We start from the raw sequence: 23,700 nt of genomic DNA, 5'->3' as shown, positions 1-23,700 counted from the left end.
AAGGCAAGGCACCTCTACTGGACACTGATTTCTGTGATATGCAAAAGCTTCTGCATGGTGGTAGAAAAACACACCAGAACTATAGCAGAAATGAAGAAGCAGAAACACTCCTTGTCTGTACCTTGAATTCAATTGCACTTCTTAGTTTTCCAACTCCCTTGTTATCTGTGCCTTTAAAATAGCAGAGATATCCCAGAGAATAAAGTGAACATTTTTTTTTGGGGGGGGGGAATCAAAGTTTATTTAATGTAGTTCATCCCTGAACATCTCTTTAAAAAAACTACAACCCAAACCCTAAAGAGAAATCTACTGTCTGACAAGGTTAAGACTAGAGCTGACACAACATTCCTACAGCACATGATATCTACAAACTGTGAAGGCAGTAAATATTCTTCCCATGTCTTGAGAAATAACTCGACACTGCGGTAACATGTACCAACTAGGGCTCAAGATGCTTAGATAGCCTTGACCAAGTTATACTCCACAGGAGGTCAAAAATGTTGGCTACACACTTATGTGGAACTATGTTGCTGTGCTGTTTTAACTTAAGAAATTGACCTCTTAGGGGGAACTTGGGGTGGGGAAATGCCTTGCTTCAAATATAATCAAGCGTTTTGTTGTCCGTAAAAGTGATTTTACCCAGATACTATCGGAATCATTTAATATAACCTGGAACCCTTGCTCCGTTCCTCACAAGAGTATTCACATCTATCACCAAGCAAGGATAAATTTTATTTATTAGTGAAGCTCCCACTTCTACAGAGGATTGCAAAGTACCTTTGCACGTGAATTTCTAAAACAAGGGACAATAACCTCCACTTACCCCACGCCAAAATAAAATCACATGGTTTCCTACACAAACTGAAGACACGTTTATTTTGTTAATAATCCCTTCACGTTTTGAAGCCTGTACATGTTTGCAACATATATACAAAATGCAAAGGGTTATTTGAAGTGAGAGAGACAGACAATTTACTGAGAACAGTCAATCTGAAAGAACGAGAGGTGTATGTTAGGAGCTCTTCCTGAAGGAGTTCAAAAAAAGATGCAAGCAGTACATCTGCCACCCACATTATCTATTTTTGCCTCTCTCTGCTCCTGCTTCTCTCTCTGCGCTCCATTTTACTGTATTTGTCTCTGTAGCTCTCTCTGTGTTGCTCTCTGCGCACGTCTGAGCTGCAGCTTTTTGCTTCACTTTTCCTGTGCCACTGCTCCTCATTCGGGCTATAAGTCCTGTGCCTCCTGTCAACGTCTCTCCCGCTCCTTTCCTCCTTGCTCTGGCTCCTGCTTCCGCTCCCGTACCTTTCAGATTCTCTTCTCTTGTCTGTGTTATCATTTCTGCTTGTTGTGGGCTTTCTTCTGCTCTCAGAGGAGCTCCATTTGTTGTTTCCTCCAGAACTATCTTGCTTTAAAAGTCCACACTTCTCTCTATCTTTGTCCTTGTTACCATGACTGCTGGAGGGATCTTCATAAAGTTTTCCCTTAGTCTTCGCCTTCTCTTCAGAATCACTGCTGCTAGCCTCTGAAAACTTGGCTTTTCTTCTTTCCTTAGAATCCATCTTCTTTTGTGCTGCTTTATCTCGGCTGTCAGTCTCACTATCACTGTTGCTTTCTGAAGAGTCACTGGAGGATGGGGAAGAGGACCTGCTCTTATGTTTCCTGTGTTTACTTTTGCTTTTTCTCTTCTGCTGCTTTTTTTTCTTCCTATCTTTCTTCTTCTTCTTCTTCTTCTTTTTCTCCAGGCGATCCAGTTTCCTTTTATTTTGAGCATGGAAAAGTAGAGCAATTAAGCAGGGAAGTATGGCAGGGGAATAATGCTATATTTTAGAGGCCAGACCTTACGCAATATCAGACTGTGACGAGTTTACTATTTAAAAAATAAGAACACACTCTACTCCCAAACTTGCCACCTGCTGATGAAATGTAAGAGGCAAAGGGAGCAATTTGCACCTGGGCCGTAAAGGTAGTTTTGCTTTGTTTTTTTTTTTTTTAAATAGACATGTTCTAAATATTTTTAAATAAAACATTTCTTTCAGTGTTCTAGGATCTAGATACCTTATTTACCTGTGAGTAATATTATTTTTTTATAAAAAGTTTGAGAGGCACAGTATCATGGCTCCAGTCCTGTCAAAAGTGCCAGGTATAGAAAAAACAGATATGGTAGGATGCTTTTTGTCCCCCTAACACGCTGCCTGGGACACATGCTTCTTCCCCTCTAAGCCTGAAACCAGCAAGGGGCCACGCAGGAACAGGATCCTGCTTGCGTGGATGGGGAATTGTATGTGCATGCCCAATTCTCAGCCCATCCAGCAGCAATGGTTGCATGTGCATAGCCTCGCCTGATGATCAGTGACGGTGCAAACGCACCGTTTGGAAGAGGCAGCGTGGCTGGGTTGGATTTAGAATCCCTTCCTCCCTGCCAAGCATAGCTGCTTGTTGTCTGAAGGTGCTACATGTGCCCCCACCAAGATGCTGTGCATGCAGATGAGTGTGTTTTATTTAATTTTATAGTCTTGACTTTAGACACTAGTTGCCCAGGGCAGCTAGCAATAGTAATAAACAATTATTATTTTTTAAAGACTCCATCCACAATGAAATGCAACACTGTTGGAAGAAGTAAAGTTGTTAATAATAATCATAATAATTAATGGCATTCTGCTGTTTTAAGAGGCTCAGTTATGTGTAAGTCCTAGTTTCCCAAAATTGTTGTGGCTAATTTCATTAATTATTCTGGATTAAGGAGTTCGGTTAACATTTCATCCAGTAAGAACAAGTATCATTTCCCCCCATATTGTATATATTTTGCAACTGAACATATTTACAGGTTGTTGCCATATATAATTCGTTCATTTCATGTTATTGAGAGAGTCCTTCTGTCTGCCCTTGATGAAATATATAAAAAGACAGCATTCAGACTTAGAAAGAACTAGCTGAAACATCTCCTCCATATATAGGCCTAAGAGCACACTATAGACAAAGTAAATAGAGGGAAAGGTATTTCAGAATTTCAGCTTTAACTCCCCAACCTTGAGAGGTTCTACTGAAAACATGGGAAGTGCTCCAAAGTGGTGCATTTAATATTGGAGCAAAATTTATTAAAGGTGCAGTACATAATCACCAATATCGCTTAGGATTCACCCACCCCCAATATTATACAGTGGTACCTCGGGTTACATACACTTCAGGTTATATACACTTCAGGTTACTGACTCTGCTAACCCAGAAATAGTATCTCGGGTTAAGAACTTTGCTTCAGGATAAGAACAGAAATTGTGCAGTGGCAGCGGGAGGCCCCATTAGCTAAAGTGGTGCTTCAGGTTAAGAACAGTTTCAGGTTAAGAACGGACCTCCGGAACGAATTAAGTACTTAACCCGAGGTACCACTGTGTGTGTAAATAAATAAAAAAAATTTGGGGTGTTTTGTTGGTAACTTTTAAAGAAGTACTACTATATCTGTTAGCATTATAGTTACCTCAGAAGTTTCTGTTTTTGCTTAGTTGTCAAGGATTTCAAAAATTCCACTTCTGGATCATCTTCCCCTTCACTTGCAACAAATTCCTATACAATGAAAATGGGAATAGGTTGCTATGGAATACAAACAGAAATGGCAGCACTTATCTTATACCTTAATGACCATGACAAACAATATGAATATTATTATATAGTTGTATCTGGGCTCCCAAATGCCTTGCAAGTCGAACATTTTGGCTCCCGAATGCCACAAACCCAGAAGTGAGTGTTTGCAAACGTTCTTTGGAACCTGAACGTCCGACCCGGGTTCCGCAGCTTCCGATTAGCTGCAGGAGCTTCTTGCAGCCAACTGGAAGCTGCGCCTTGGTTTCTGAACATTTCAGAACCTAAACATCCGACCTGGGTTCCGCAGCTTCCGATTAGCTGCAGGAGCTTCTTGCAGCCAACTGGAAACTGCACCTTGGTTGCTGAACATTTCAGAAGTCAAACGGACTTCTGGAACAGATACCGTTTGACTTCCAACATACAACTCTATTATATTAGGACAACAACATGTTATTTTATAGTTGACTGAGTAAACATATGGCTTTTTTGAGAAGAAAATGAGTTAAGAATGCCACAACAAAGCGCCCTACATATTTGGATAGAGGTTTTTAAAATTTACTTAAATGAAGTAGCTTTGTAAAGTCATGCTAAAAAGGAGACAGTATGGGAATAAATATTCACAAAGTCCCAATAATTCTGAACCGAGGAAGACCATACTCTTTATGGAGGTATTGACTGGTTGAATAGTTTACTTGCCAATTTTAGGCTTTCCCCTTTTCAAACGATATGTTTCCATTTTAACATTTAAGATCCTTTTATGTGCTTTGGTTTCACATTTCTTGCACACTGGTCGGAGCTCAATTTTTATGAAGTACAACTCAAATTAGACATAAAATGCACACCCCACACTGAGGGCCAAGTTAGATGTGACAGCAGTTGGTCCATGTCTTTAAATGCAGGACTTGCATGTAGAAAGGAGAGGGTGGAGATGTCCAATTTTAAAAACAAAGGTTGCGTGTGAGTGAGAGGAGCAGAATCCTCATCCCTCCTGAGGCTTATCTCCATGCAGCACTTTTATCTCAGCCAGGCGCACATCTAATACTGGAGTCCCAATTGGGGGGAAAGTGTCTGAAGAGGAACTACAGGGAGAAAAGCCACAGGGGTCACGTCCTTTCACCTGTGTGCTTTTTTTAACATTTAAAATCAGAACCGCTCTCCATTTTTTAGACGTGACTAGCGCAGGCTTCCTCAAACTCGGTCCTCCAGATGTTCTGAGACTACAGTTCCCATCATCCCTGACCACTGGTCCTGCTAGCTAGGGATCATGGGAGTTGTAGGCCAAAAAACATCTGGAGGGCCGAGCTTGAGGAAGCCTGGACTAGGGCAACTCTGTGTTTTCAACACACAGATCTGCAATCTTCATGCGTAACTTGTCCAAGAGTCTGAGAAGAGATTACCGTATTTTTTTGCTCTATAAGACGCACTTTCCCCCTCCTAAAAAGTAAGGGGAAATGTGTGTGTGTCTTATGGAGCGAATGCAGGAGGGAGGCTCTGCTCAGCGCTCCCTTTAAATAGCCACATGGAGCCCCTTGGGGGCTTTTCCCTGAAGAGGGAGAAGGGCTGCCCTCCAAGAAGCAGCTTTTAAAAGCTTTCTCACCAGTAAATGCAAGCCTACACGGCTCCAATTGTCTCCTTTGGATGCCACCAATGAACAGGGGAGAGCCAGTGGAAAGACCACAGCGGCAGATCCTTTGTCATCTCCCATCAGCCTTGACTTGCTATGTGTTTTCCAAACTTGCCTGTATCCCCTTCCTGGAGCACCCAAGGGAAGTGTTCTGGATTGCACCTTCCAAACATGGCATTGCCTGAAGGACATTTTCATTATTTTCCCTCTGGCTTCATCCACTGGTTGCTCTGGCTAAGGCAGCCTCTTAGGATAAGGCAAAGGTAGCAGAAGCTAAAACTATTTCCTCTGGCAGGTATTAAATCACTACTAACCCACAGGAGGGATTTCATTTATTAAACTATGGGTTGGAAAAATTATTTTACACCTGTCACTCTGGATAACAAAAAAGAAGAAGAAGTGGAAAACACAGTAAGTTTCAGGACACACATCCCTTGCTCGCTCTATTCAGCTTTCCCATGGATATGCATATTATAAAAACATTAAGTAACAATTCACAAGCAATCACATTTAGATTTACAGACATTTTCAGCTTACTGATAAAAAGATCATTACCTGTGATGGATCATTTGCGGTCAAGTTTCTCCCCAGTACATTTTGTTTCAGTGCAAACCCACTGTTTCTCATCTCCGCTATTAGCTCCGAGGGGTGCATTGATGGCCCTGTTCACCAAAATCACAGTTTGAATGTATCATTTATATCTCTCTACCTTTTTTGGACTCCACAGTGGGAATTCGGTTGAAGCTTTGTTAAGTAAAATCACAGCTAAATCAACTCAATAATCTTCTGCTGAGCAAATAATCAGATATGATTTTCTAAAACAGCAGTCTGGAGATTCAGATGGAAAATAATTGCATTTTTCTTTAAGTGCAAGGGGATTCTCTTCTTATGTAACTTTGTCATGTTGAAAACAATATATTTTAGGTATTGTCTGCCTGTAAGCTTTTGATAAAAGTACAAAAATAAAAAAGCAAGCTTTGAAAGCCATGCCAACTTTAAGATACAAATGTTTTCTGATACCAAGAATAAATACGAACACATACTTTTAAGAGGGATACTTTAAAGATGTTAGAAAAAATAGTTTTAAGAAAATTAAATGTTGTTTAAAATGCTTACAATATAAATCTGCAAGTCACATGGCCCATGATTTGTGGAAGGTCTACAAGAATCACAAGAATTAGATGTCTTAAATATTTAATTTTCACTCATAAAATTTATATACTGCTTGATTGTAGAAAAACCTCAAGGAGTTTTTGCTATGGGTAGATACAAATGTAATGATTCCTTTCTCCTCACTGTGATTAGTGGCTCAAAAATCGGATTGCTCTCTTCCCCTCTCTGCTATGTTTGCCCAGCCCAGGAACCTGCCTTATTATTATATCTGTATCAACATGAACCACATTTAACCTTAACCACAGCATACTTGGCATGTATAGGATTGGACTATAACTACCTTTTTGCTCTTCAGGTGGAATTGCATGTTAGAATTGTTCTTATTCTGTTTTTTTTTCTTCCAACCTGGCAAAACGCCAGTATGTTACACTAGCCATAAGTATTTTTTAAATTTGTACTTCCAAATGATATTCTGTCTCATCAGCATGATGGCACATTCATTATGGAAAAAAGAGGTGGTTTGCTGCATTTGGTACTGGAAGCCTCTTAGCATTACTATGAATTAGCTAGTTACTACTTACCAACTGAAGGGACGCGGGTGGCGCTGTGGGTAAAAGCCTCAGCGCCTAGGGCTTGCCGATCGAAAGGTCGGCGGTTCGAATCCCCGCGGCGGGGTGCGCTCCCGCTGCTCGGTCCCAGCGCCTGCCAACCTAGCAGTTCGAAAGCACCCCCGGGGGCAAGTAGATAAATAGGGACCGCTTACCAGCGGGAAGGTAAACGGCGTTCCGTGTGCTGCGCTGGCTCGCCAGATGCAGCTTTGTCACGCTGGCCACGTGACCCGGAAGTGTCTCCGGACAGCGCTGGCCCCCGGCCAATAGATGTGAGATGGGCGCACAAACCCCAGAGTCTGTCAAGACTGGCCCGTTCGGGCAGGGGTACCTTTACCTTTACCTTTACTTACCAACTGATAGTGTTCTTGTTGTCAGTAACAACTTAGGCAGAGCTATCTGCTTCATTCTCACCTTTTGCTGTTTCTATCTGCTGTCATTCATTTATTAGCCAAACTTTTTGTTTAAAGCAGCTCTCAGAAATTGTGTGAATGTGCCCACAACCTGCTTTTACAGCACAACACCTCTGCATGCTCAGGTACATGTTTGTCTCTCACAAGGGCATGCTCGCAGCCCAATGAAAGTTGGGGTGCCAGAAGTTGTAGGGATAATATATCGAAGATCGATTTTGGAGGTTTCATTCAGAGAACTGAGATATTTTTAAGACTCAACACATAAAGTACTCTTGTGCTGCTAATACTGTCTCTTGCTAAATGTCAGCTGAAGTTATTTCCAAATCAGTGCGCTTACGATTTGCCTGCCTTAGAGGTTGGGTGTGCATATAGGATCATATAAGGATAAAAGTTGTCCGCAAGCAAGGCGCAAAAGAAGATGAACTTTGGATTTTTAACATCCCGAGTCACCTTCCTTGAGGTTATTGATTTGCCACCACAGGCCCTCTCTTCAGACGTTGCTGTTGTTGGTATGTGATTTCCTCAGTAGGGTGGGTTTGAGGCTGAAGCAGTTACGGTTTCTAATTCAGCACACTAAACGCCAACCTTAACTGCTCTGTAAAGCTTGGCCCTGTAATCTAGCCTTATGTTCTGTGTTTTATTTATTTATTTTTCTAGTTCATCGCCAAACAGCACGATATCTGAGAATCCTAGTGGTTGTTAAGAATGCCGTTTAAAGTGGAACACTTATACAGAGTTTAACTGCTAGGCCAATGTCGTGTGTGAATGATATAAACATCTCTCCTCCCCCTGTCCAATATAAAATGAAAGCAGTGTTTCAATAGGATCTAAGTGAAATGTATAAAAAAGGCATTATAAGAATACAGATTCAGCTGATGTCAAAGAAAAGAGTAATTTGCAAAATGAGGGTACAAAATGAGTGTTCAGTATTGCTATAAAGGGTGATCCTTTGGCGGATACGTAGAGGTGCTCTTCAAGATGCTACTAATATGTATACATACACACACACACACATAGGCTGCAATCCTATACATGCTTACCTGGGAGTAAGTCTCACTGAACTTGCGTCCAAGCAGAAATGCATAGGATTGTGTTGCTTGAGTTGTGGTTGAAATAAACGCAGGGCATTAGTTGGGAAACACACAGGTTGGCAGTTGCCTCCCCCATTGGTGTTTCAAACCATGTTATTATTCCTCAAGATCATTCCTTTCTCGTAAGGTGGTATAAAAGCAACCACATCAAATGCTCTTAGATATACTACTTTTCTTTTAAATAATGCAACTCTTAATTATATCAAAGAACAGGCCTTTGAATCTTGCTTAATGCACTCTGTCCTCTTTACTGAAATCTGAACAGGGTAGCAGTGTGTGGCATTGCAGCTTAAGCAAATCAAGAAGTGCATGCTGATTCACAACTGAAGGCGATTTCTGTACTTCTTAGCTTCTTAAGTTTAGATTTGGATTTCAAGAGGTAGAAAAAAGGAACAATAAGCATGACCAAAGCATAGGACAGAATGAGGGAGGGGCAAGTCTGGTTCTCCAGATCTGTCCCTTGTTCTGGTAGCTGTTCTCATAAGGGGTAGATAATGAAGTAACAGCAAGTGTAATTTAGGCTGTTATCATAATGCAGGGGTGGGAAACTCTCTTGGCCCAGTTGGCCAGATGTTTATCACACACACACCCCATCCCCACAGGCCACCTCTGACAGGAGGGTGGGACTACTCACTAGTTAGTCATTTGATGTCAGGTGATTGAAACCTGTCAAAATGCAGCACTTTGTACTTGGGACTTGCAAAGCACTTTGTGCAGCTTTCACCGAATGCTTGAAACCAGTTGATTGCTGGGCTTTTGGGAAGTGCTGTCAAAGGGGTTTTGACAGAGTCCACAAAGCCCATTTCAAAGCCCTGTCCTTACCTGCCCCACACCTGATGTCATATATGTCATCACGTGTAAGGCAGGTGGATATGGCTTTGCTGAAATTTGGCCTGCAGACTGAGGGTTCCCCAACCTGCTATAATGACATGTTAGTGAAGGGCCTCATTCTCCAAGCCCAGTCCTGCTCCTCCTTTGTCAAACGGTTTCCCGCTGACAAGGGAAACCTGTAAAGATGCTTTGGGGGAATATATGTACAGCCAGACAACACAAACGTAGTTACAAGCATTTCAGCAAGGACAACAAATGGTGATATAGAGTGGGAAGGTCAAGAATAGAGAGAGAGACAAGGAGATTTCATTGAGTCCTGCATGCAGAGTTCCATCTTGAGGTGGTTAGCTTTAAAGCCAAGCCTCAGAAGGAGACAATTTTTGCACAAGACTCAGTTGCTATTAGGAAAACGCAAGATTGCTATCGGTGACTAAAAGTGAACATGCTGCCCTCTAGTGGCTGGCTTGGATACATTCTGAAAATGACAAGTACAGTGGTGCCCCGCAAGACGAAATTAATTCGTTCCGCAATTTTTGTCGTCTAGCGAATTTTTCGTCTTGCGAAGCACGAAATCCCATAGGAATGCATTGAAAATCAATTAATGCGTTCCTATGGTCAAAAAAAGTCCAAACAAAGTCAAATTTGGTACAACAACAGTTTATTAACTGCTCTTTAAAGTCACATACTGTAAAGAGCAGTTCAAAAATTTAAGGGAAAATAAATTAACTTTATAAACAAAACATGTCTTTGTTTTTAGTCAAAGAAAAAAAGTCGCGAGACGTTTTCGTCTTGCGAAGCAAGCCCATAGGGGAAATTCGTCTTGCGAGGCAAATCGCGAACGGAAAAAACTTTCGTCTAGCGAGTTTTTTGTATTGCGAGGCATTCGTCTTGCGGGACACCACTGTAAATCAGAAACCTCTACAGTATTTAAAAACACACTCTCTCTCCTTCAAGCTCATGTAAGGTGGCAAAACCTCATTATGATTTTTTGAAATGTCTCTAGGTTGTATCTTCATGTGGCAGCCCTTTATACTGGTTGCTTATGCTTATTATGTCATCATCAAAATGGTCAATGCCATCTTTCTCTAACTTTTCTAATTTAAGCTATAATGTGTGAACAAAGTGAACCAAACAAGTATAAACTTTTAGTCTGGACTCTGCTGAGAGGGCACACTGAACAACAGTACAGTGAACAATTCCATTTTTTCTTCTTTGCTAGGAGTGATTTTGTCATGGTGTGTGTTGAAACGCATCAGGGGGCAACCGATGTCAGTTTTCACTATGCCACGAATTCTGTCAAATTTAGAATATTTAAAATAGGAATTGGTTTCCGTGCCTTGCTGCAATAAAGCATGTGCCCACTGACCATTAAGTACAGATGGCTAGCTATAGGAAACACAGGTTTAACATGTACAGTGGTACCTCAGGTTACATACGCTTCAGGTTACATACGCTTCAGGTTACACACTCCACTAACCCAGAAATAGTACCTCGGATTAAGAACTTTGCTTCAGGATGAGAACAGAAATCGTGCTCCGGCAGCGCAGCGGCAGCAGGAGGCCCCATTAGCTAAAGTGGTGCTTCAGGTTAAGAACAGTTTCAGGTTAAGAACGGACCTCTGGAACGAATTAAGTACTTAACCCAAGGTACCACTGTATTCATAGGGCCATTCTTCAAGCAAGTGTGTGCAAACTTTCTTTGCACACCTCAGTTTACGATCGATGCTGACAAATAACCATTCTATTTCTGCAGCTTCTAATTCTTGTTGGCTTCGTTTTTAAAACATTTTCTGATATCTGTATTGTGATACCTTGGTTTAAGAACAGCTTAGTTTATGAACAATTTGGATTAAGAATGCTGCAAACTCAGAAGTAGATGTTTTGGTTTGTGAACTTTGCCTTGGAATAAGAACATGTTTCGCTTCCTGTTGAGTGTGTTCCATTTGAAAATTGAGTCCCCCCGCTGCTATGGGAAAGCACGGCTTGGTTTAAGAATGTTTTGGTTGATGAACGGATTTCCGGAACGGGTTAAGTTTGTAAACCAAGGTATCACTGTATTTTGTTTTTGTTTTGGAGTTAATATTTTGCTTTGCATCCATGATAGCACCACACAGACACATACTGTATTTTTCGCCCTATAGGACGCACTTTTCCCCCTCCAAAAATGAAGGGGAAATGTGTGTGCGTCCTATGGGGCAAATGCAGGCTTTCGCTGAAGCCTGGAGAGGGGTCGGTGCGCACCGACCCCTCTCGCTCTCCAGGCTTCGCGCGGCTCTCCGCAAGCCAGGGGAGGCCAGCAGGAAGTCGCGCCGATCTCCCCCGGCTTGTGGAGAGCTGCCTGCATCCCGAAGCCTAGGGCGAGCTGAACAGCACGCCCCAGGTTTCGCACGGCTCTCCGCAAGCCGGGGGAGCCCGGCGCGACTTCCTGCCGGGCTCCCTAGGCTTGCAGATAGCAGCCTGTTCTGGGGGCTGGGGTTGTGGGAAGCTCGGGCTTCCCCCGCCCCAGCCCCGCGCCTGGGGGGGGGGAATAATTTTTTTCTTTATTTCCCCCCCAAAAAACTAGGTGCACCCTATGGGCCGAAAAATACGGTACATATGGATTGAATGAAAAAACTACCCTAAATTTTAATGCCCTGGCTGCATTTTGAAGTTGCTCTAGATCGCACTTCTAAACCTATCTACCTGGCAGCAAGTCGCACTGTAATTAAAAGGATTTATATTCCATCTGAAAAGAAGACATGATATTTAAAAGGTGTAAATCTTAAACAAACCCTGACTGAGGGCCAGGCAGTAAATTTTAAGATAGCAGCAATTGTCAATGGCAGCCATGTTCTGTTACTACCTGTTGTACAGAGAGTAAGATACAAAATATAAAACTAAATCCCATGATAAAACTAAGCTGATCCCATGATATCACCAAGTTCTGCAGTTCCCTGCTCTTGTTTTGTGTCAGTAGAACCCATTGGCAATGGGCATGGTGGAAGAGCACAATGTGGAACATTGTTTTGTTTTAACATGAGGCAAGTTCTACTGTAACAGAAGGAAGAGAGGGAACGAGTTTCCCAGCAGCCATATTTAGTGGTAGCCACACGTTTCTTGCAATGTTCAATCTGGCCCTCAGAAGAAGCAGAAGTAATTGTGCCCCTCCAGCAGTTTTGTCATAGTTCATCAATGGTATAAATAATTAGCATTTGCTGGTATTTAACTAGAAGACAAAAAAGCTAGATTAACATTAGGGATCTTTTGGATGCAACTGACCACACCTTCAGGAAAATACACAGTGCCAGTTCACCTCAACTGATAGAGTTTTGCATTTAATTGCTACCTTATATTGATTATGAACCTGGAAAGTTACAATCAGTGGGGGGAAATATTTTTTTTTTTTAAATCTAAAACCAGCTTAGCCTAAAGAAGCATTTTGATTGCCTAATTTAACTTTGTAAAGGCTGTAGTAAAGCTTATAGCTGGTCTCGGTAAACCTCGCAGCTGGAATATTCTCACACTACCATGTAGCTTTCCAGTGATCAAAGTAAGTTACTTTATATATCAAACTAAGATTTCATAATGGAAATAAATGCAACACCAGGGGGGGTGCAGTTGTCATGAAATAATTACACTCCTGGGAGATTACAGACAAGGCTGTACCCCAGGGGTGTGATTATCCCATGATAACCACATCCAGTGAAATTGCCTTATTGCAAAAATAATCTCCATTCACCAGCAAGATATATTATTCAATAGGAGACTTGTGAAAGCGGGGAGATTATATTTTTTTAAAGGTCTGAATCACCAACTGGATTAGTACTATGGTCTGTATACAAAGGGAAAAATGAAACCCACACAGACAGAATGCATGTTATTTCTTCTGTCTGCTACTGTATAGAGCTGTGCTGTTTTGTATTGTTAAAAACAGACACCCATTCTTAAGGAACAAGGCACTCATCAGCACCAAACAGGGGCTTTAAACTGTATGGGTGCAATCACCCTGATGCTATTCTGTACAAAGCAGGGGTTGCTGGTCCAGAAGGGCAAAAGAAGCGCAGCGACCCACCAAATGCAGCCACTCCCCCATAACACCCCCAGTCTCTCCCCCCCCCACTTAATCACAGTGCTTTACCCCCCCTCACTTGCACACTAAAATCAGCCACGGCCTATCTTTCTGCTTGGAATCTGCACTGCTGTCGCTTGCCCCCCAACTCTCCAGAAAGGGGCAAGCGAGTGATAAAAACACCTATTTCTGCAAGCCATTTCCTATAGAAAAACAGTCCTCAGGCAGGGACAACCAGACCCACTACTCCTCTAAATAGCCGCCTTTCCTTGACTGGAAACACCTAGCCAATCAGGACACAGCTATTTGCTGCAATTTACAAAAAGTAGCTTGTTCAATCGATCAATACCCACAACCAATACATCAGAAGTACTTCAAAAATATTCTTTCCCCCCCTTACCCCGACCCACCCACAATTTTATTCTGATTCATTTAGGATACACATTGCTGCTGTTGCAGTTCTGTGCTGAGAGAGAGAGAGCAGCTTAGCAAACACACCACTTCAGAGGTTTGGCAAGAAAACAGCAGAAGGAGCAGACAGGCTGTGCTGCTTTGGTTTAAAGCAGGGACAAGAAACGCTGACAAGAATGTTTGGTTTATGTGCTGCACTGGGAGAAAAAGCTCTCATTTCTCAGTGCAGCACACAAAAAAAGCTCTTGCCCAGCCCTTAGCCTCACTGTTTCTGCTCCTCCTACCTGCTAACCTTGCTTTTTCCCTACCTGTTCCTAGCCTATTTATTTCTGCCCCATCTCTTAAGCACAAGAAGCTGCTGACTGTGAGACTCCAAGATCGGGTGGTAAGTTGTAATGGAAAAGGAAAGATTGGGTGGTAAGTTGTAATGGAAAAGGAAAGAGAGATAAATAAATCTGCCCTCCCCATCTCGACAGCTCCACCAGCCCCGGATGCCATCTGGTTGGGGCAAATCAGTGTAGGATGTGAGTGGAACCAGGTGTAGTTGATTCCTGCCATGCAGCCAGAGAGCTTTGAAACCAGCACTGCTAAGTTCAGTGTGTTCTTGCTGGAAAACCATCCCTGGATGGCACCTTCAAGATTGTGACAAGGGTGAGGGTGTCCCACCTTTCCTCTAAAGGAGGCTCCAGTATGAAACTTCCTACCTGGAATTCATTAGCAAATCTGATACTGTGGACTCAATAGAGAATGGGCTGGCTATCTCACTGACTTAATTTAGGTGCTGATTTCCACTATCTTCCTATGTCAATTCATCACCAGTGGCTTTTAGGTAGAAATTGGTCATACACACTGCGATGACATATGGCATTCATCTGTGCAAAGTAACAGGATGCATCTACTGTTATGTCTTGGACTGATCGACCTTTAAGCTTCACTTTGCTAAACCCATACAGTGGTACCTCTGGTTGTGAACGGGATCTGTTCCGGAGCCCCATTCGCAACATGAGCAGAACACAACCCGCGTCTGTGCGGGTTGCGATTCGCCACTTCTGTGCATGACGTCATTTTGCGCATCTGCGCATGCACGGGCAGCAAAACCCAGAAGTAATCCTTTCCGGTACTTCCCGGTCGCCGCGGGACACAACCTGAAAACACGCAACCTGAAGCTAATGTAACAAGAGGTATGATTGTATTATGTACTGCAACATACCTGTTAAGCCTAGTATTACGCAGGACTCTTTGCTATTTTTACTGCAGATGATCAGTTACCCCTCTGGAAATTATTTCCAACATACTAACAATGCCCAAAATTTTACTCCAGAGTTTTAACAGAGGGTGCTCCAGAGACATCAAAAACTATGAAAGTAATCTGCAAACTGCTGAGGTTTAATAAGCAATTCACAAGGATAGGCAGAAGATAGACCATAGCTCATTAGCCAAAAGTGACAAGGGTAGCTTTTCCAGCCACTTCATGGCCTGCCTGTGCAGGCTGTGTCTTTGTGAAGTGTATCTGTATGAAAGAGAGAGTGATGCATCTGTGTCTGTGGTCTATAGGTGTGTGATGAGTGCCTGCATGTGCATGTGGAGTGGTTGCATGGTAAGGGAAAATAACTGCACTTGTTATTAGACAACAACAGCATCATTGTGTGTGTGGAAAAGTCAATACAGTCATACCTCTGGTTGTGAACGTGATCCGTGCGAGAGGCACATTCACAACCCGCAGCATTTGCAGCCTGAAGTGCTGCGTCTGCGCACGCGTGTGACGCAATTTGGCGCTTCTGCGCATGATGTCATTTTGTGCTTCTGCGCATGCGTGAGCACCGAAACCCAGAAGTAACCGGTTTCGGTACTTCCGGGTTTGGCGCGGTCTGCAACCCGAAAACACGCAACCCACAGCGTTCGTAACCCGAGGTATGACTGTACTGTGTTATTTCCAAAATCAGGACCGGCGGGACACGGCTGGCAAGCATGAGGTTGTCTGGTGGAAGGGGTAGAGGGAAGCAGCAACGAGTGCACATTCTCTCATTCTGTGTTGTGCTATGTCCCCAATGGCAGCCACTTTGTGACTGGCACCCACAACACTTAGAAGTGGAAATGTGCCCAATGGCCAAAAAAAAGTGACCGCTATACTATAATGCAAGGTTATTGCAGAAATCAAAGTTGTTGAGTGCAAAATACTGATGACAACTCTAAAATGGCAGGGCTGAATCACGAATGCTACAAAGCAAAGAAAGTCACACTTTCTTTTCTGGTACACAGGGAAGCCTTTCCCTTCCACTGTCAATTACTATCACTGCCAGTGGTTACTGGAAAGTTTCCTTTTTAATTCTAAAAGCTCCAAGAGGACCCCCTCAGCCTAAGAGAATCCAATCTGCGAAAGAAGGCCTCTCTCTCTCTCTCTCACTGATATGAATAGATAGCAACACTGAAGATCACCAGGGGAGGTGAGAGAAGAGCAGGGATTTTAACTTAAGTCTCCTAGGCCTAAGGATATATATTTGTTATACAAATAGAATGGATATACAGTGATACCTTTGTTTAAGAACAGCTTAGTTTATGAACAACTTGGATTAAGAACGCTGCAAACCCAGAAGTAGCTGTTTTGGTTTGTGAACTTTGCCTTGGAAGCAGAACATGTTCCACTTCCTGTTGAGTGTGTTCCATTTGTAAATTGAATCCCCCACTGCTATGGGAAAGCATGCCTTGGTTTAAGAATGCTGTGGTTTAAGAACGGATTTCCGGAACGAATTAAGTTTGTAAACCAAGGTACCACTGTATTTAAGTTTGAAGAACTGATCACAAGAACATCTACCATTTGAACCATTAATAAAGGCAAGGCAAAAATCACAACTCAGTTTGTAATATTAGAGAACTAAAGAACAGTACTTAACTTGCTGGCAGAAGCAAAAAAACTCCACCCGTTTCAAGAAAGAGATAGATAAATTTAGGGAGACTATTTGCACTTGTCCACAATACACCAAAACTTCAGATTATTTTCTCAGTTCCCTGAATGCTACCAACGTGGCATGTGGCAATGTGGTAGGATGTGCAGATACCAAGTGGAATGTGTTTGTGTCCCAAATAGAACTTCCTTTTGTGTAGGGGTAAGGAACCTTGTTGAGCGCGAGGGAACCTTTTGGGGGCCACATGCCAGTGGTGGATAGGGCCAGAGGCAAAAGTGCATGTACAGTACAGTACTTTGTACAGTAGGCTAGTTTCTAAACACCTTCTCAAACCCTTCTCCACCTAGACAAGCAAGAGGCATTAGCAGAGTTAAAGCTCACATTAGCTGAACAAGAATATTCAGGGTGCAAAACAGGGCCAGTGACAGGTGTGGCCTGGGACTCCCCAGACAGAGAGGACTAGGGAGCCTCATTTGGTCCCCTGCTCCTGGTTACACATTTCCTTCTCAAGCTCACAATCCTATGCACACTTACTGGACCTTGAAGTCAGTGTGGCTTGCTTTTTAAGTATAGGATTGCACTGTTACATTTATTTTTTTAATGTATATTCTTAATCAGCTCTGAGAGCAATGGGCAGGTATCCTCTCTGTGCAGTTCCAGAGAATACTCCTAGCATCCTGTCCTCCTTTCTTTCCTGGTACTTAAGGGATTCCCCTGTGCCTTGTAGCTGTAGTGTGAGTTGTGCCAGGAAATCCAAGAGCTTTCCATCAGGATGATGTCATTGCCCACGTATTGGCAGTGACGGGAGGGGATCAATGCTGCATGGGGCCACAAATGCACCCAGCATATTGCCTTAGTTTTTCAAGGCACACTTCAGTCCCTCTGGCAACATACTGTAGTACTCCAGCATAGCTTGGGAATCACTGCATCAGATGGCTCACAAAACACAGAAGGAACATTATTCCTTTCAGAGAAGTGGCGCGAAAATGCTTCTTCAAAACAAAATCCTATGCAAGTGCAAGAATGGGTTTGAGAAAATATTTCAAAACGTATTTTGATAGAATGATAAAAATACATTTAAAGTGCTTACCTGAGCCATCATTGGAAACAGAGCTTGCATTAATCCCAGAAAGGCCGAACAAAGGGCATTCTCTGTCTGTGTTCACGTGGCCCCACTTGTGACATTTAATGCACCTCACATTCCTCACCTGAAACAATGCCAATGTTGACATAATTTTACTCTTCAATATCCCCGTCTGTCCAATGAAACAGTTGCATGTTAAAAACCTAGTAAAATATTATGTACATCACTGAACATTTGAAATTCACCATGAAAACAGGAGGGGAGGAAATGCACAAAACTTGCCTGGATGCCAAATGGCTGGTCTCTAATGTTCATGTCATCCTTAGCATATCTGTTAAAGTACAAGAAGATATATAAGTACACATAAGCTCAACACTTATACTATTATTGGGGATTCAAACGATGTAGAATTAAGAATAAAATAGAGCAGTTTCAATCGTGAAACCTTGGGTTTGAATGACATCAAATACTCTACAAGTTTGTGAAATTACAGCATCATTATTTAGTCAAAACTGTCATGTTCAGCAAGTCAAGGAGGTTTCACTTAAGGAAAAAACATGTTGTTTACACCCTTTCTACCATGTTTATTATTTTTTAATATTCTAATGATTTCCTGTAGCTTTGAGTTTTCTTGACTGCTGTTTTGTTACTCCTGCTTCTGCTCTGTCATCAAGATGTATATAGTTTTTCCATATTTGTGAACTTCTTTTTAGACTTTTAACTGGAAAAGTAGCATTAGAACTAATTTAAATAAATACATGCATTGAGTTAGATCCATGTCTTGCATGAGAAGAGAGGCATTTGAGTAAGATTTGAATCCCACCGATTCCCCATTCTGCTGCAACCTCCACCCCCTTCTGATGCTGTTCTGGAGGCAGGGACCAGAACTCTTTTCATACTTCCATGAATCTTCCCATTGTGTGATGAATGTCAGTAATATTGGAAGTTTACTCAGCTGAGTTTGGTCAGCATTTTTCTTTATCCATTCACCTCTCCACAAGTTCATGGATTTTATATTTATTTAGATCTGATATAGGAGCCATAGGACTCAGTTGATCCACTTTTGAAAAACAGGTCAAAGATAATTCCACTTGAGAGGGCCTTTTTCTGTTGTTTTATTTAAAGAAGATTTCAACCTTGAGGAACTAGGAAAACCTTTTCAGACTTAAGACTTTAGAGCACATACTTTTCAGACTTAAGAGCACATACTTGAAAATAAACTCTGCATACAGCATTATCCAAATAAGAAAGGGATAATTCTTACTTTTCACGTGGAGCTACCTTCTGCCATTCAAATTTGTACTCAGTCTCTCCTTCTTGCTAAAAACAACAAATATAAAGTCCTGTTAAAAACACCTGGTTTGAAATTTATGCCGAATATAATTGGGGGGGGGGAATAAATTTCAAAATTACCTCTTTGCTCTCTTGTTTCATTATCAGCATAGAAGGAAAAGATAAGACGAAACATTAGAAAAGACAAGTAGATATCAATATTGCAGACAACATCCAGATAATAGGATATCATGCATCTCTAAAAATCATAGAGCACTTATTAAATCCAAGTATTTTCCTTATTTAAAAAAATGCACATTTATTTGAAGTCATGTAAACCCCAAGGTCTTATTTCTAGACTTATAGCTGAGGCTGCAGTAATACATACTTCCTTATGAGTAAATCTTATTAAACTTAGTAGTAGCTAGTAAAGGTAAAGGTACCCCTGCCCAAGACTCTGCTTTAAGAGTCTTTTCATAGTATTCAAACCTTGGATACAATGTAGGATCAAGTTCTATGAGCTATTATGCAGGGTTCCAAGATCAGCAGAAAGGGATAATTTATATATTTGTGTTGATGTTAGAAATTACCTTTTTTTGCTCCTGGTGGGGCCTCATACATAAAGTTTAGACCATTCTTCACACGCTCATCACCCATAAGCAATCTATACAAAAAACAATGAGAATGATCACAAAGAAACAAGAGATGGGTGTCTTAGATACTAAAACATTTTAAAATAAAATAAAATGACAACTCCCCATTTATGTGTGGGTTACGTTCCAAGGCTTAATGGTTTAAAGGCAAAAAGGAGAGGAAGTACAGTACCGTTGTATAAGTGTTCTGGAATAGCAATGGCTTCAGTGAATACAACTTACCATTTTTCAAATAAAAGTTTGAGACTCAGAAACAGATTAGTAGTATGAGAAGTCCCAAACTGAGATGCTTATATCTGCTAGATTTTAGGAAACCAAAAGTAGAGGGGTTTTTTATCTACTAAAATGTAAGATTAAATGTTGTTTCTCACCTGTTATCATAACATTCCTGCTCTTTAAGGTATTGCTGCATTAACTCTTCTTGTTTCTTTTTGTCGTAAGTTATTTTCTGTTCTGCCATCCATACCTAAAGGGAACAAATATGATATAAGTATTTCCACTTTATATCCAATCAGTGAGCCAGTATGGTGTAGTGGTTAAGAGTGGAGGACTCGTAATCTGGTGAATTGGGTTCGATTCCCCGCTCCTCCACATGCAGTTGCTAGGTGACCTTGGGCTAGTCACACTTCTTTGAAGACTCTCAGCCCCACTCACTTCACAAAGTGTTTGTTGTGGGGGAGGAAGGGAAAGGAGAATGTTAGCCACTTTGAGACTCCTTACGGAAGTGATAAAGCGGGATATCAAATTCAAACTCCTCCTCCTCTGTACTGAAATTTTGTAATCCAAATAAATTAGGAAACACTGCCAGCATATGTGTAAACACAGTTACATGGTTTAAGAGATTAGATAGTATTTTGACTATCTGGTGTGCTGGTGGTAGAATTTGGAAAATCCCACATTATCCAGAAATTGCTTACCAGTACACTAACTTTGCAGTTCAATTTATTTCAGTAGTATTAACTTCCAAGAAAATAAGGTGTTAACCACATATTTAGCATTTTGTCCTCATCTGTAAAATGACCAGCTTTTGGAGGTTTGTAGCGGTAGCGAGGCATCAAAATAATTGTCAGATAAAGATGACAAAACGTTAACTTTTAAGCTTCACCATTTTGTCATATATTTATACCCTGCCTTTTCCCCTGACAGGGACAGTTTAAGATATAATCCAGTTTAAGATATAAGTGTTCTTGAGGGCCATTATTAATCTTTTAAGTGAAATATATAACTTAACGTTAAAGTCAGTATCCATAGTGGAGTGGATGATAATAAGCAACGTAAAACCCATACATAAACAAATAATCCAAGGGGACCCATGTAATTACACACCTGTCAGCCTCACAGGTACACAGGTACACCCTTCCCCAATATGACCCAGGTAGTTGGGTGACAATCAAGAGCAGATTGAGGGGGGCAGGCTTTAGGGGACAGAGAGGAAGGGGAAGTACCTGCATGTAATAATGAACATCACCCACGGTTTTCACAATGACAGTTCTCAATGGCCTGTATCAAATTGGCGCTTACTTGCTAACCTTGAGAATAAGACCTATTTAGCTCAGTTGGGGCTTACTTTCGAACAGGCATATATAGAATTGCCCTGCTGAACAACAAGGCACAGAATATGAAATATTTTAAGCGCTCATCAAGGGCATATAGAACTGTAGAGTTGGAAGGGACCCTGAGGATCATCTGATCCAACCCAACCCAATGCAGGGATATGCCGCTTTCCTCTACAGGAAAAGGGTGAGGGTTATTTGTGGGGGGGCAGACTATATTTTGAAAAAATAAAATGAACAAATTCCTATGCCCCACAAATAACCCAGAGATGCATTTTAAATAAAAGGACACATTCTACTCATGTAAAAACATGCTGATTCCCGGACCGTCCACGGGCCAGATTTCGAAGGCAATTGGGCCGGATTCGGCCCCCAGGCCTTAGTTTGCCTACCCATGCTCTACAGCAGGGATGTACAACAGCTCGATCGCGATCTAATGGCAGATCCCTGTGATGTTTTGGTAGATCACGGTCAATCTCTGGCTCCCTTTCCTCTGCGTAGGTAAATCTGATTCCTGCCACGTCCCCTCCATTGTTTGAACTCAGGAAGGGAAGACGGAGCTCCCTCTGAGTGGCTGTTTTCATCCATAGTGACGCTTTTGTGAGTGAGTTAACTTCCCCAACTTCCCTTGCCTTCCTCCCAAAAACGGAACTCCCCTCCCTTAAAGAAGCCTGCACCCCTAAAAAAACAGGGGTAGATCACTGCCAGATTTTAATTCTGAAAGTAAATCACAGTCTCTTGGAAGTTGGCCACGCCTGCTCTACAGGGATTGAACCTGCAACACTGGCATTATCAGCACCATACTCTGTCCAGGGTGGTTTAATTTTAAAAAGTAGGAAGAGGACAGATGCTCCACCCAGGTCAGCCCAAGACATTTCAGCAACTGAGGCAGACCCCAAAATGGTAGTTTCATTTCTACCCCACCCCACCCACCAGGGATGAAGGGGTGAGAGAGGATCTGCATCAGGAACAAGAGGGGAAAGAGAATATTTACAGATAAATTGCAAACAGATAAAAACACTGGCAGGATTGTTGTAATAACCTGCAGTTACATAAGAGTATATATTTAAAGAAGATAAATAAATGAGTAAGTTAAGTGAATTTGGATATGCAGAAGATATTAAAAATTAAGGAACCACGGAAAGAGGGGGAAGGAAGTCAAGTTTTAAATTGTCAAAATGATTGTAAAATCAGTGAAATGTATAATTTTTTTTTTTTAAGGAACAAGAGGGGAAAGAAAGCTGGGGATTGGGATCTTTTGCCCCAGCGTATGGATCCAACTCCCTTCAGGCCCCCCCAATAAAATATTTGAGCGGGCTGGGCCCCTCCAAAGTTGATGGGCATTGCCATTCAATTGATGCTGTGCACCATAATCTTGTGATCCAGAGGGAGTGGCTTACCTGCCTGCTCCCCTGTATTTTATTCAAATGACCTCCCTGCTGTCGCCAGAGGCAGTCGCCCCACTTTGCCTCTTAATTGCCCCCCCCCCAAGTCCCATGGCTCAACTGGTCACAAAACCAGGGCTGCGGATGCTGGGATGACGGAAGGGATGACCTGAACCTGAAAATATTCCAGGCTGTGAGGGGTTCGCTTTGTGCTAAGAGGAAAGGTAAAGGTAAAGGTAAAGGTACCCCTGCCCGAGCGGGCCAGTCTTGACAGACTCTGGGGTTTGTGCGCCCATCTCACATCTATAGGCCGGGGGCCAGCGCTGTCCGGAGACACTTCCGGGTCACGTGGCCAGCGTGACAACGCTGCATCTGGCGAGCCAGCGCAGCACACGGAACGCCGCTAAGAGGAAACCCCCCCCCCCAAAATCCTAGAACCGTAGAGTTGGAAGGGACCCCCGGCGGTCATCTAGCCAGTGTTCCCCAACCTTGGGCCTCCAGCTGTTTTTGGACTACAGTTCCCATCATCCCTGACCACTGGTCTTGCTAGCTAGGGATTATGGGAGTTGTAGTCCCAAAACAGCTGGAGGCCCAAGGTTGGGGAACACTGATCTAGCCCAACCCCCTCATCTCTAAAGCACCCATGGCAGAGGGCCATTTGCATTAAAAAAAAAACAAAACACCTCCGAGGAAGGAAAAGCCCCCCCCCCACCTCCAGAAGGGAGGCCTTTCCACTATAGAACAGAAGACAGAAAGCATCCCACACCCACCCACCCACTGGAAGTTAAAAGGGGGAGGCCTCCCAAAGCGAGGAATACACGCCGACTCTGCCACGTCTGAACGCGCCATGGGTGTACTGGCGGTGTGCGAAGCGTGTCGGCTGGGTTGGGGGGGGGAGGAGAAACCCGCTGGTGGTTCATCTCCTCCTCCTCCTCACCTTTTTGATATTGGACTTGGAGGCCGGGTGGAAGTCCTTCTTGCACATGAAGTTGGCGAATGATTTCCCCATGATGGCGGCGGCGGCTTTCGGCTTTCGGCCACGGGGAATTCGGGCGGCGGCGGCGGCGACGACGACGGACCCTTTTTTTACCTCAGGAATGGGAGGCCTGCCTCCTTGAGCGTGGTATGAACGAGGC

At 42.6% G+C, this 23,700-nt stretch overlaps 1 protein-coding gene and 1 long non-coding RNA gene across 2 annotated transcripts; both read right to left on the bottom strand.

The window, feature by feature from the left end:
- Positions 1-848: 848 nt before the first annotated feature.
- On the bottom strand, positions 849-23,643 carry CIRSR (corepressor of RBPJ and splicing regulator). Its single transcript, XM_082210429.1, is given in 11 exon segments — positions 849-1,085; positions 1,088-1,755; positions 3,473-3,558; positions 5,756-5,862; positions 17,708-17,825; positions 17,984-18,032; positions 18,966-19,022; positions 19,024-19,057; positions 19,564-19,637; positions 19,998-20,092; positions 23,502-23,643. Coding segments are annotated over 11 exon segments (1,410 nt in total). The 5' UTR covers positions 23,574-23,643; the 3' UTR covers positions 849-1,035.
- On the bottom strand, positions 6,765-9,741 carry LOC309525675. The gene is made up of 2 exons (XR_014216488.1): positions 7,275-9,741; positions 6,765-6,897 (listed from the first exon to the last, which is right to left on the bottom strand). It is a non-coding gene; the product is annotated as an uncharacterized lncRNA (long non-coding RNA).
- Positions 23,644-23,700: the final 57 nt, after the last annotated feature.

This window comes from Podarcis vaucheri (assembly GCF_965113315.1).
Source record: "Podarcis vaucheri genome assembly, chromosome: 1".
In the NCBI taxonomy this organism is placed as follows: Eukaryota; Metazoa; Chordata; class Lepidosauria; order Squamata; family Lacertidae; genus Podarcis; species Podarcis vaucheri.
Note: the sequence above shows the minus strand (reverse complement) of the source record. Positions and strands in the feature narration are given on the sequence as shown.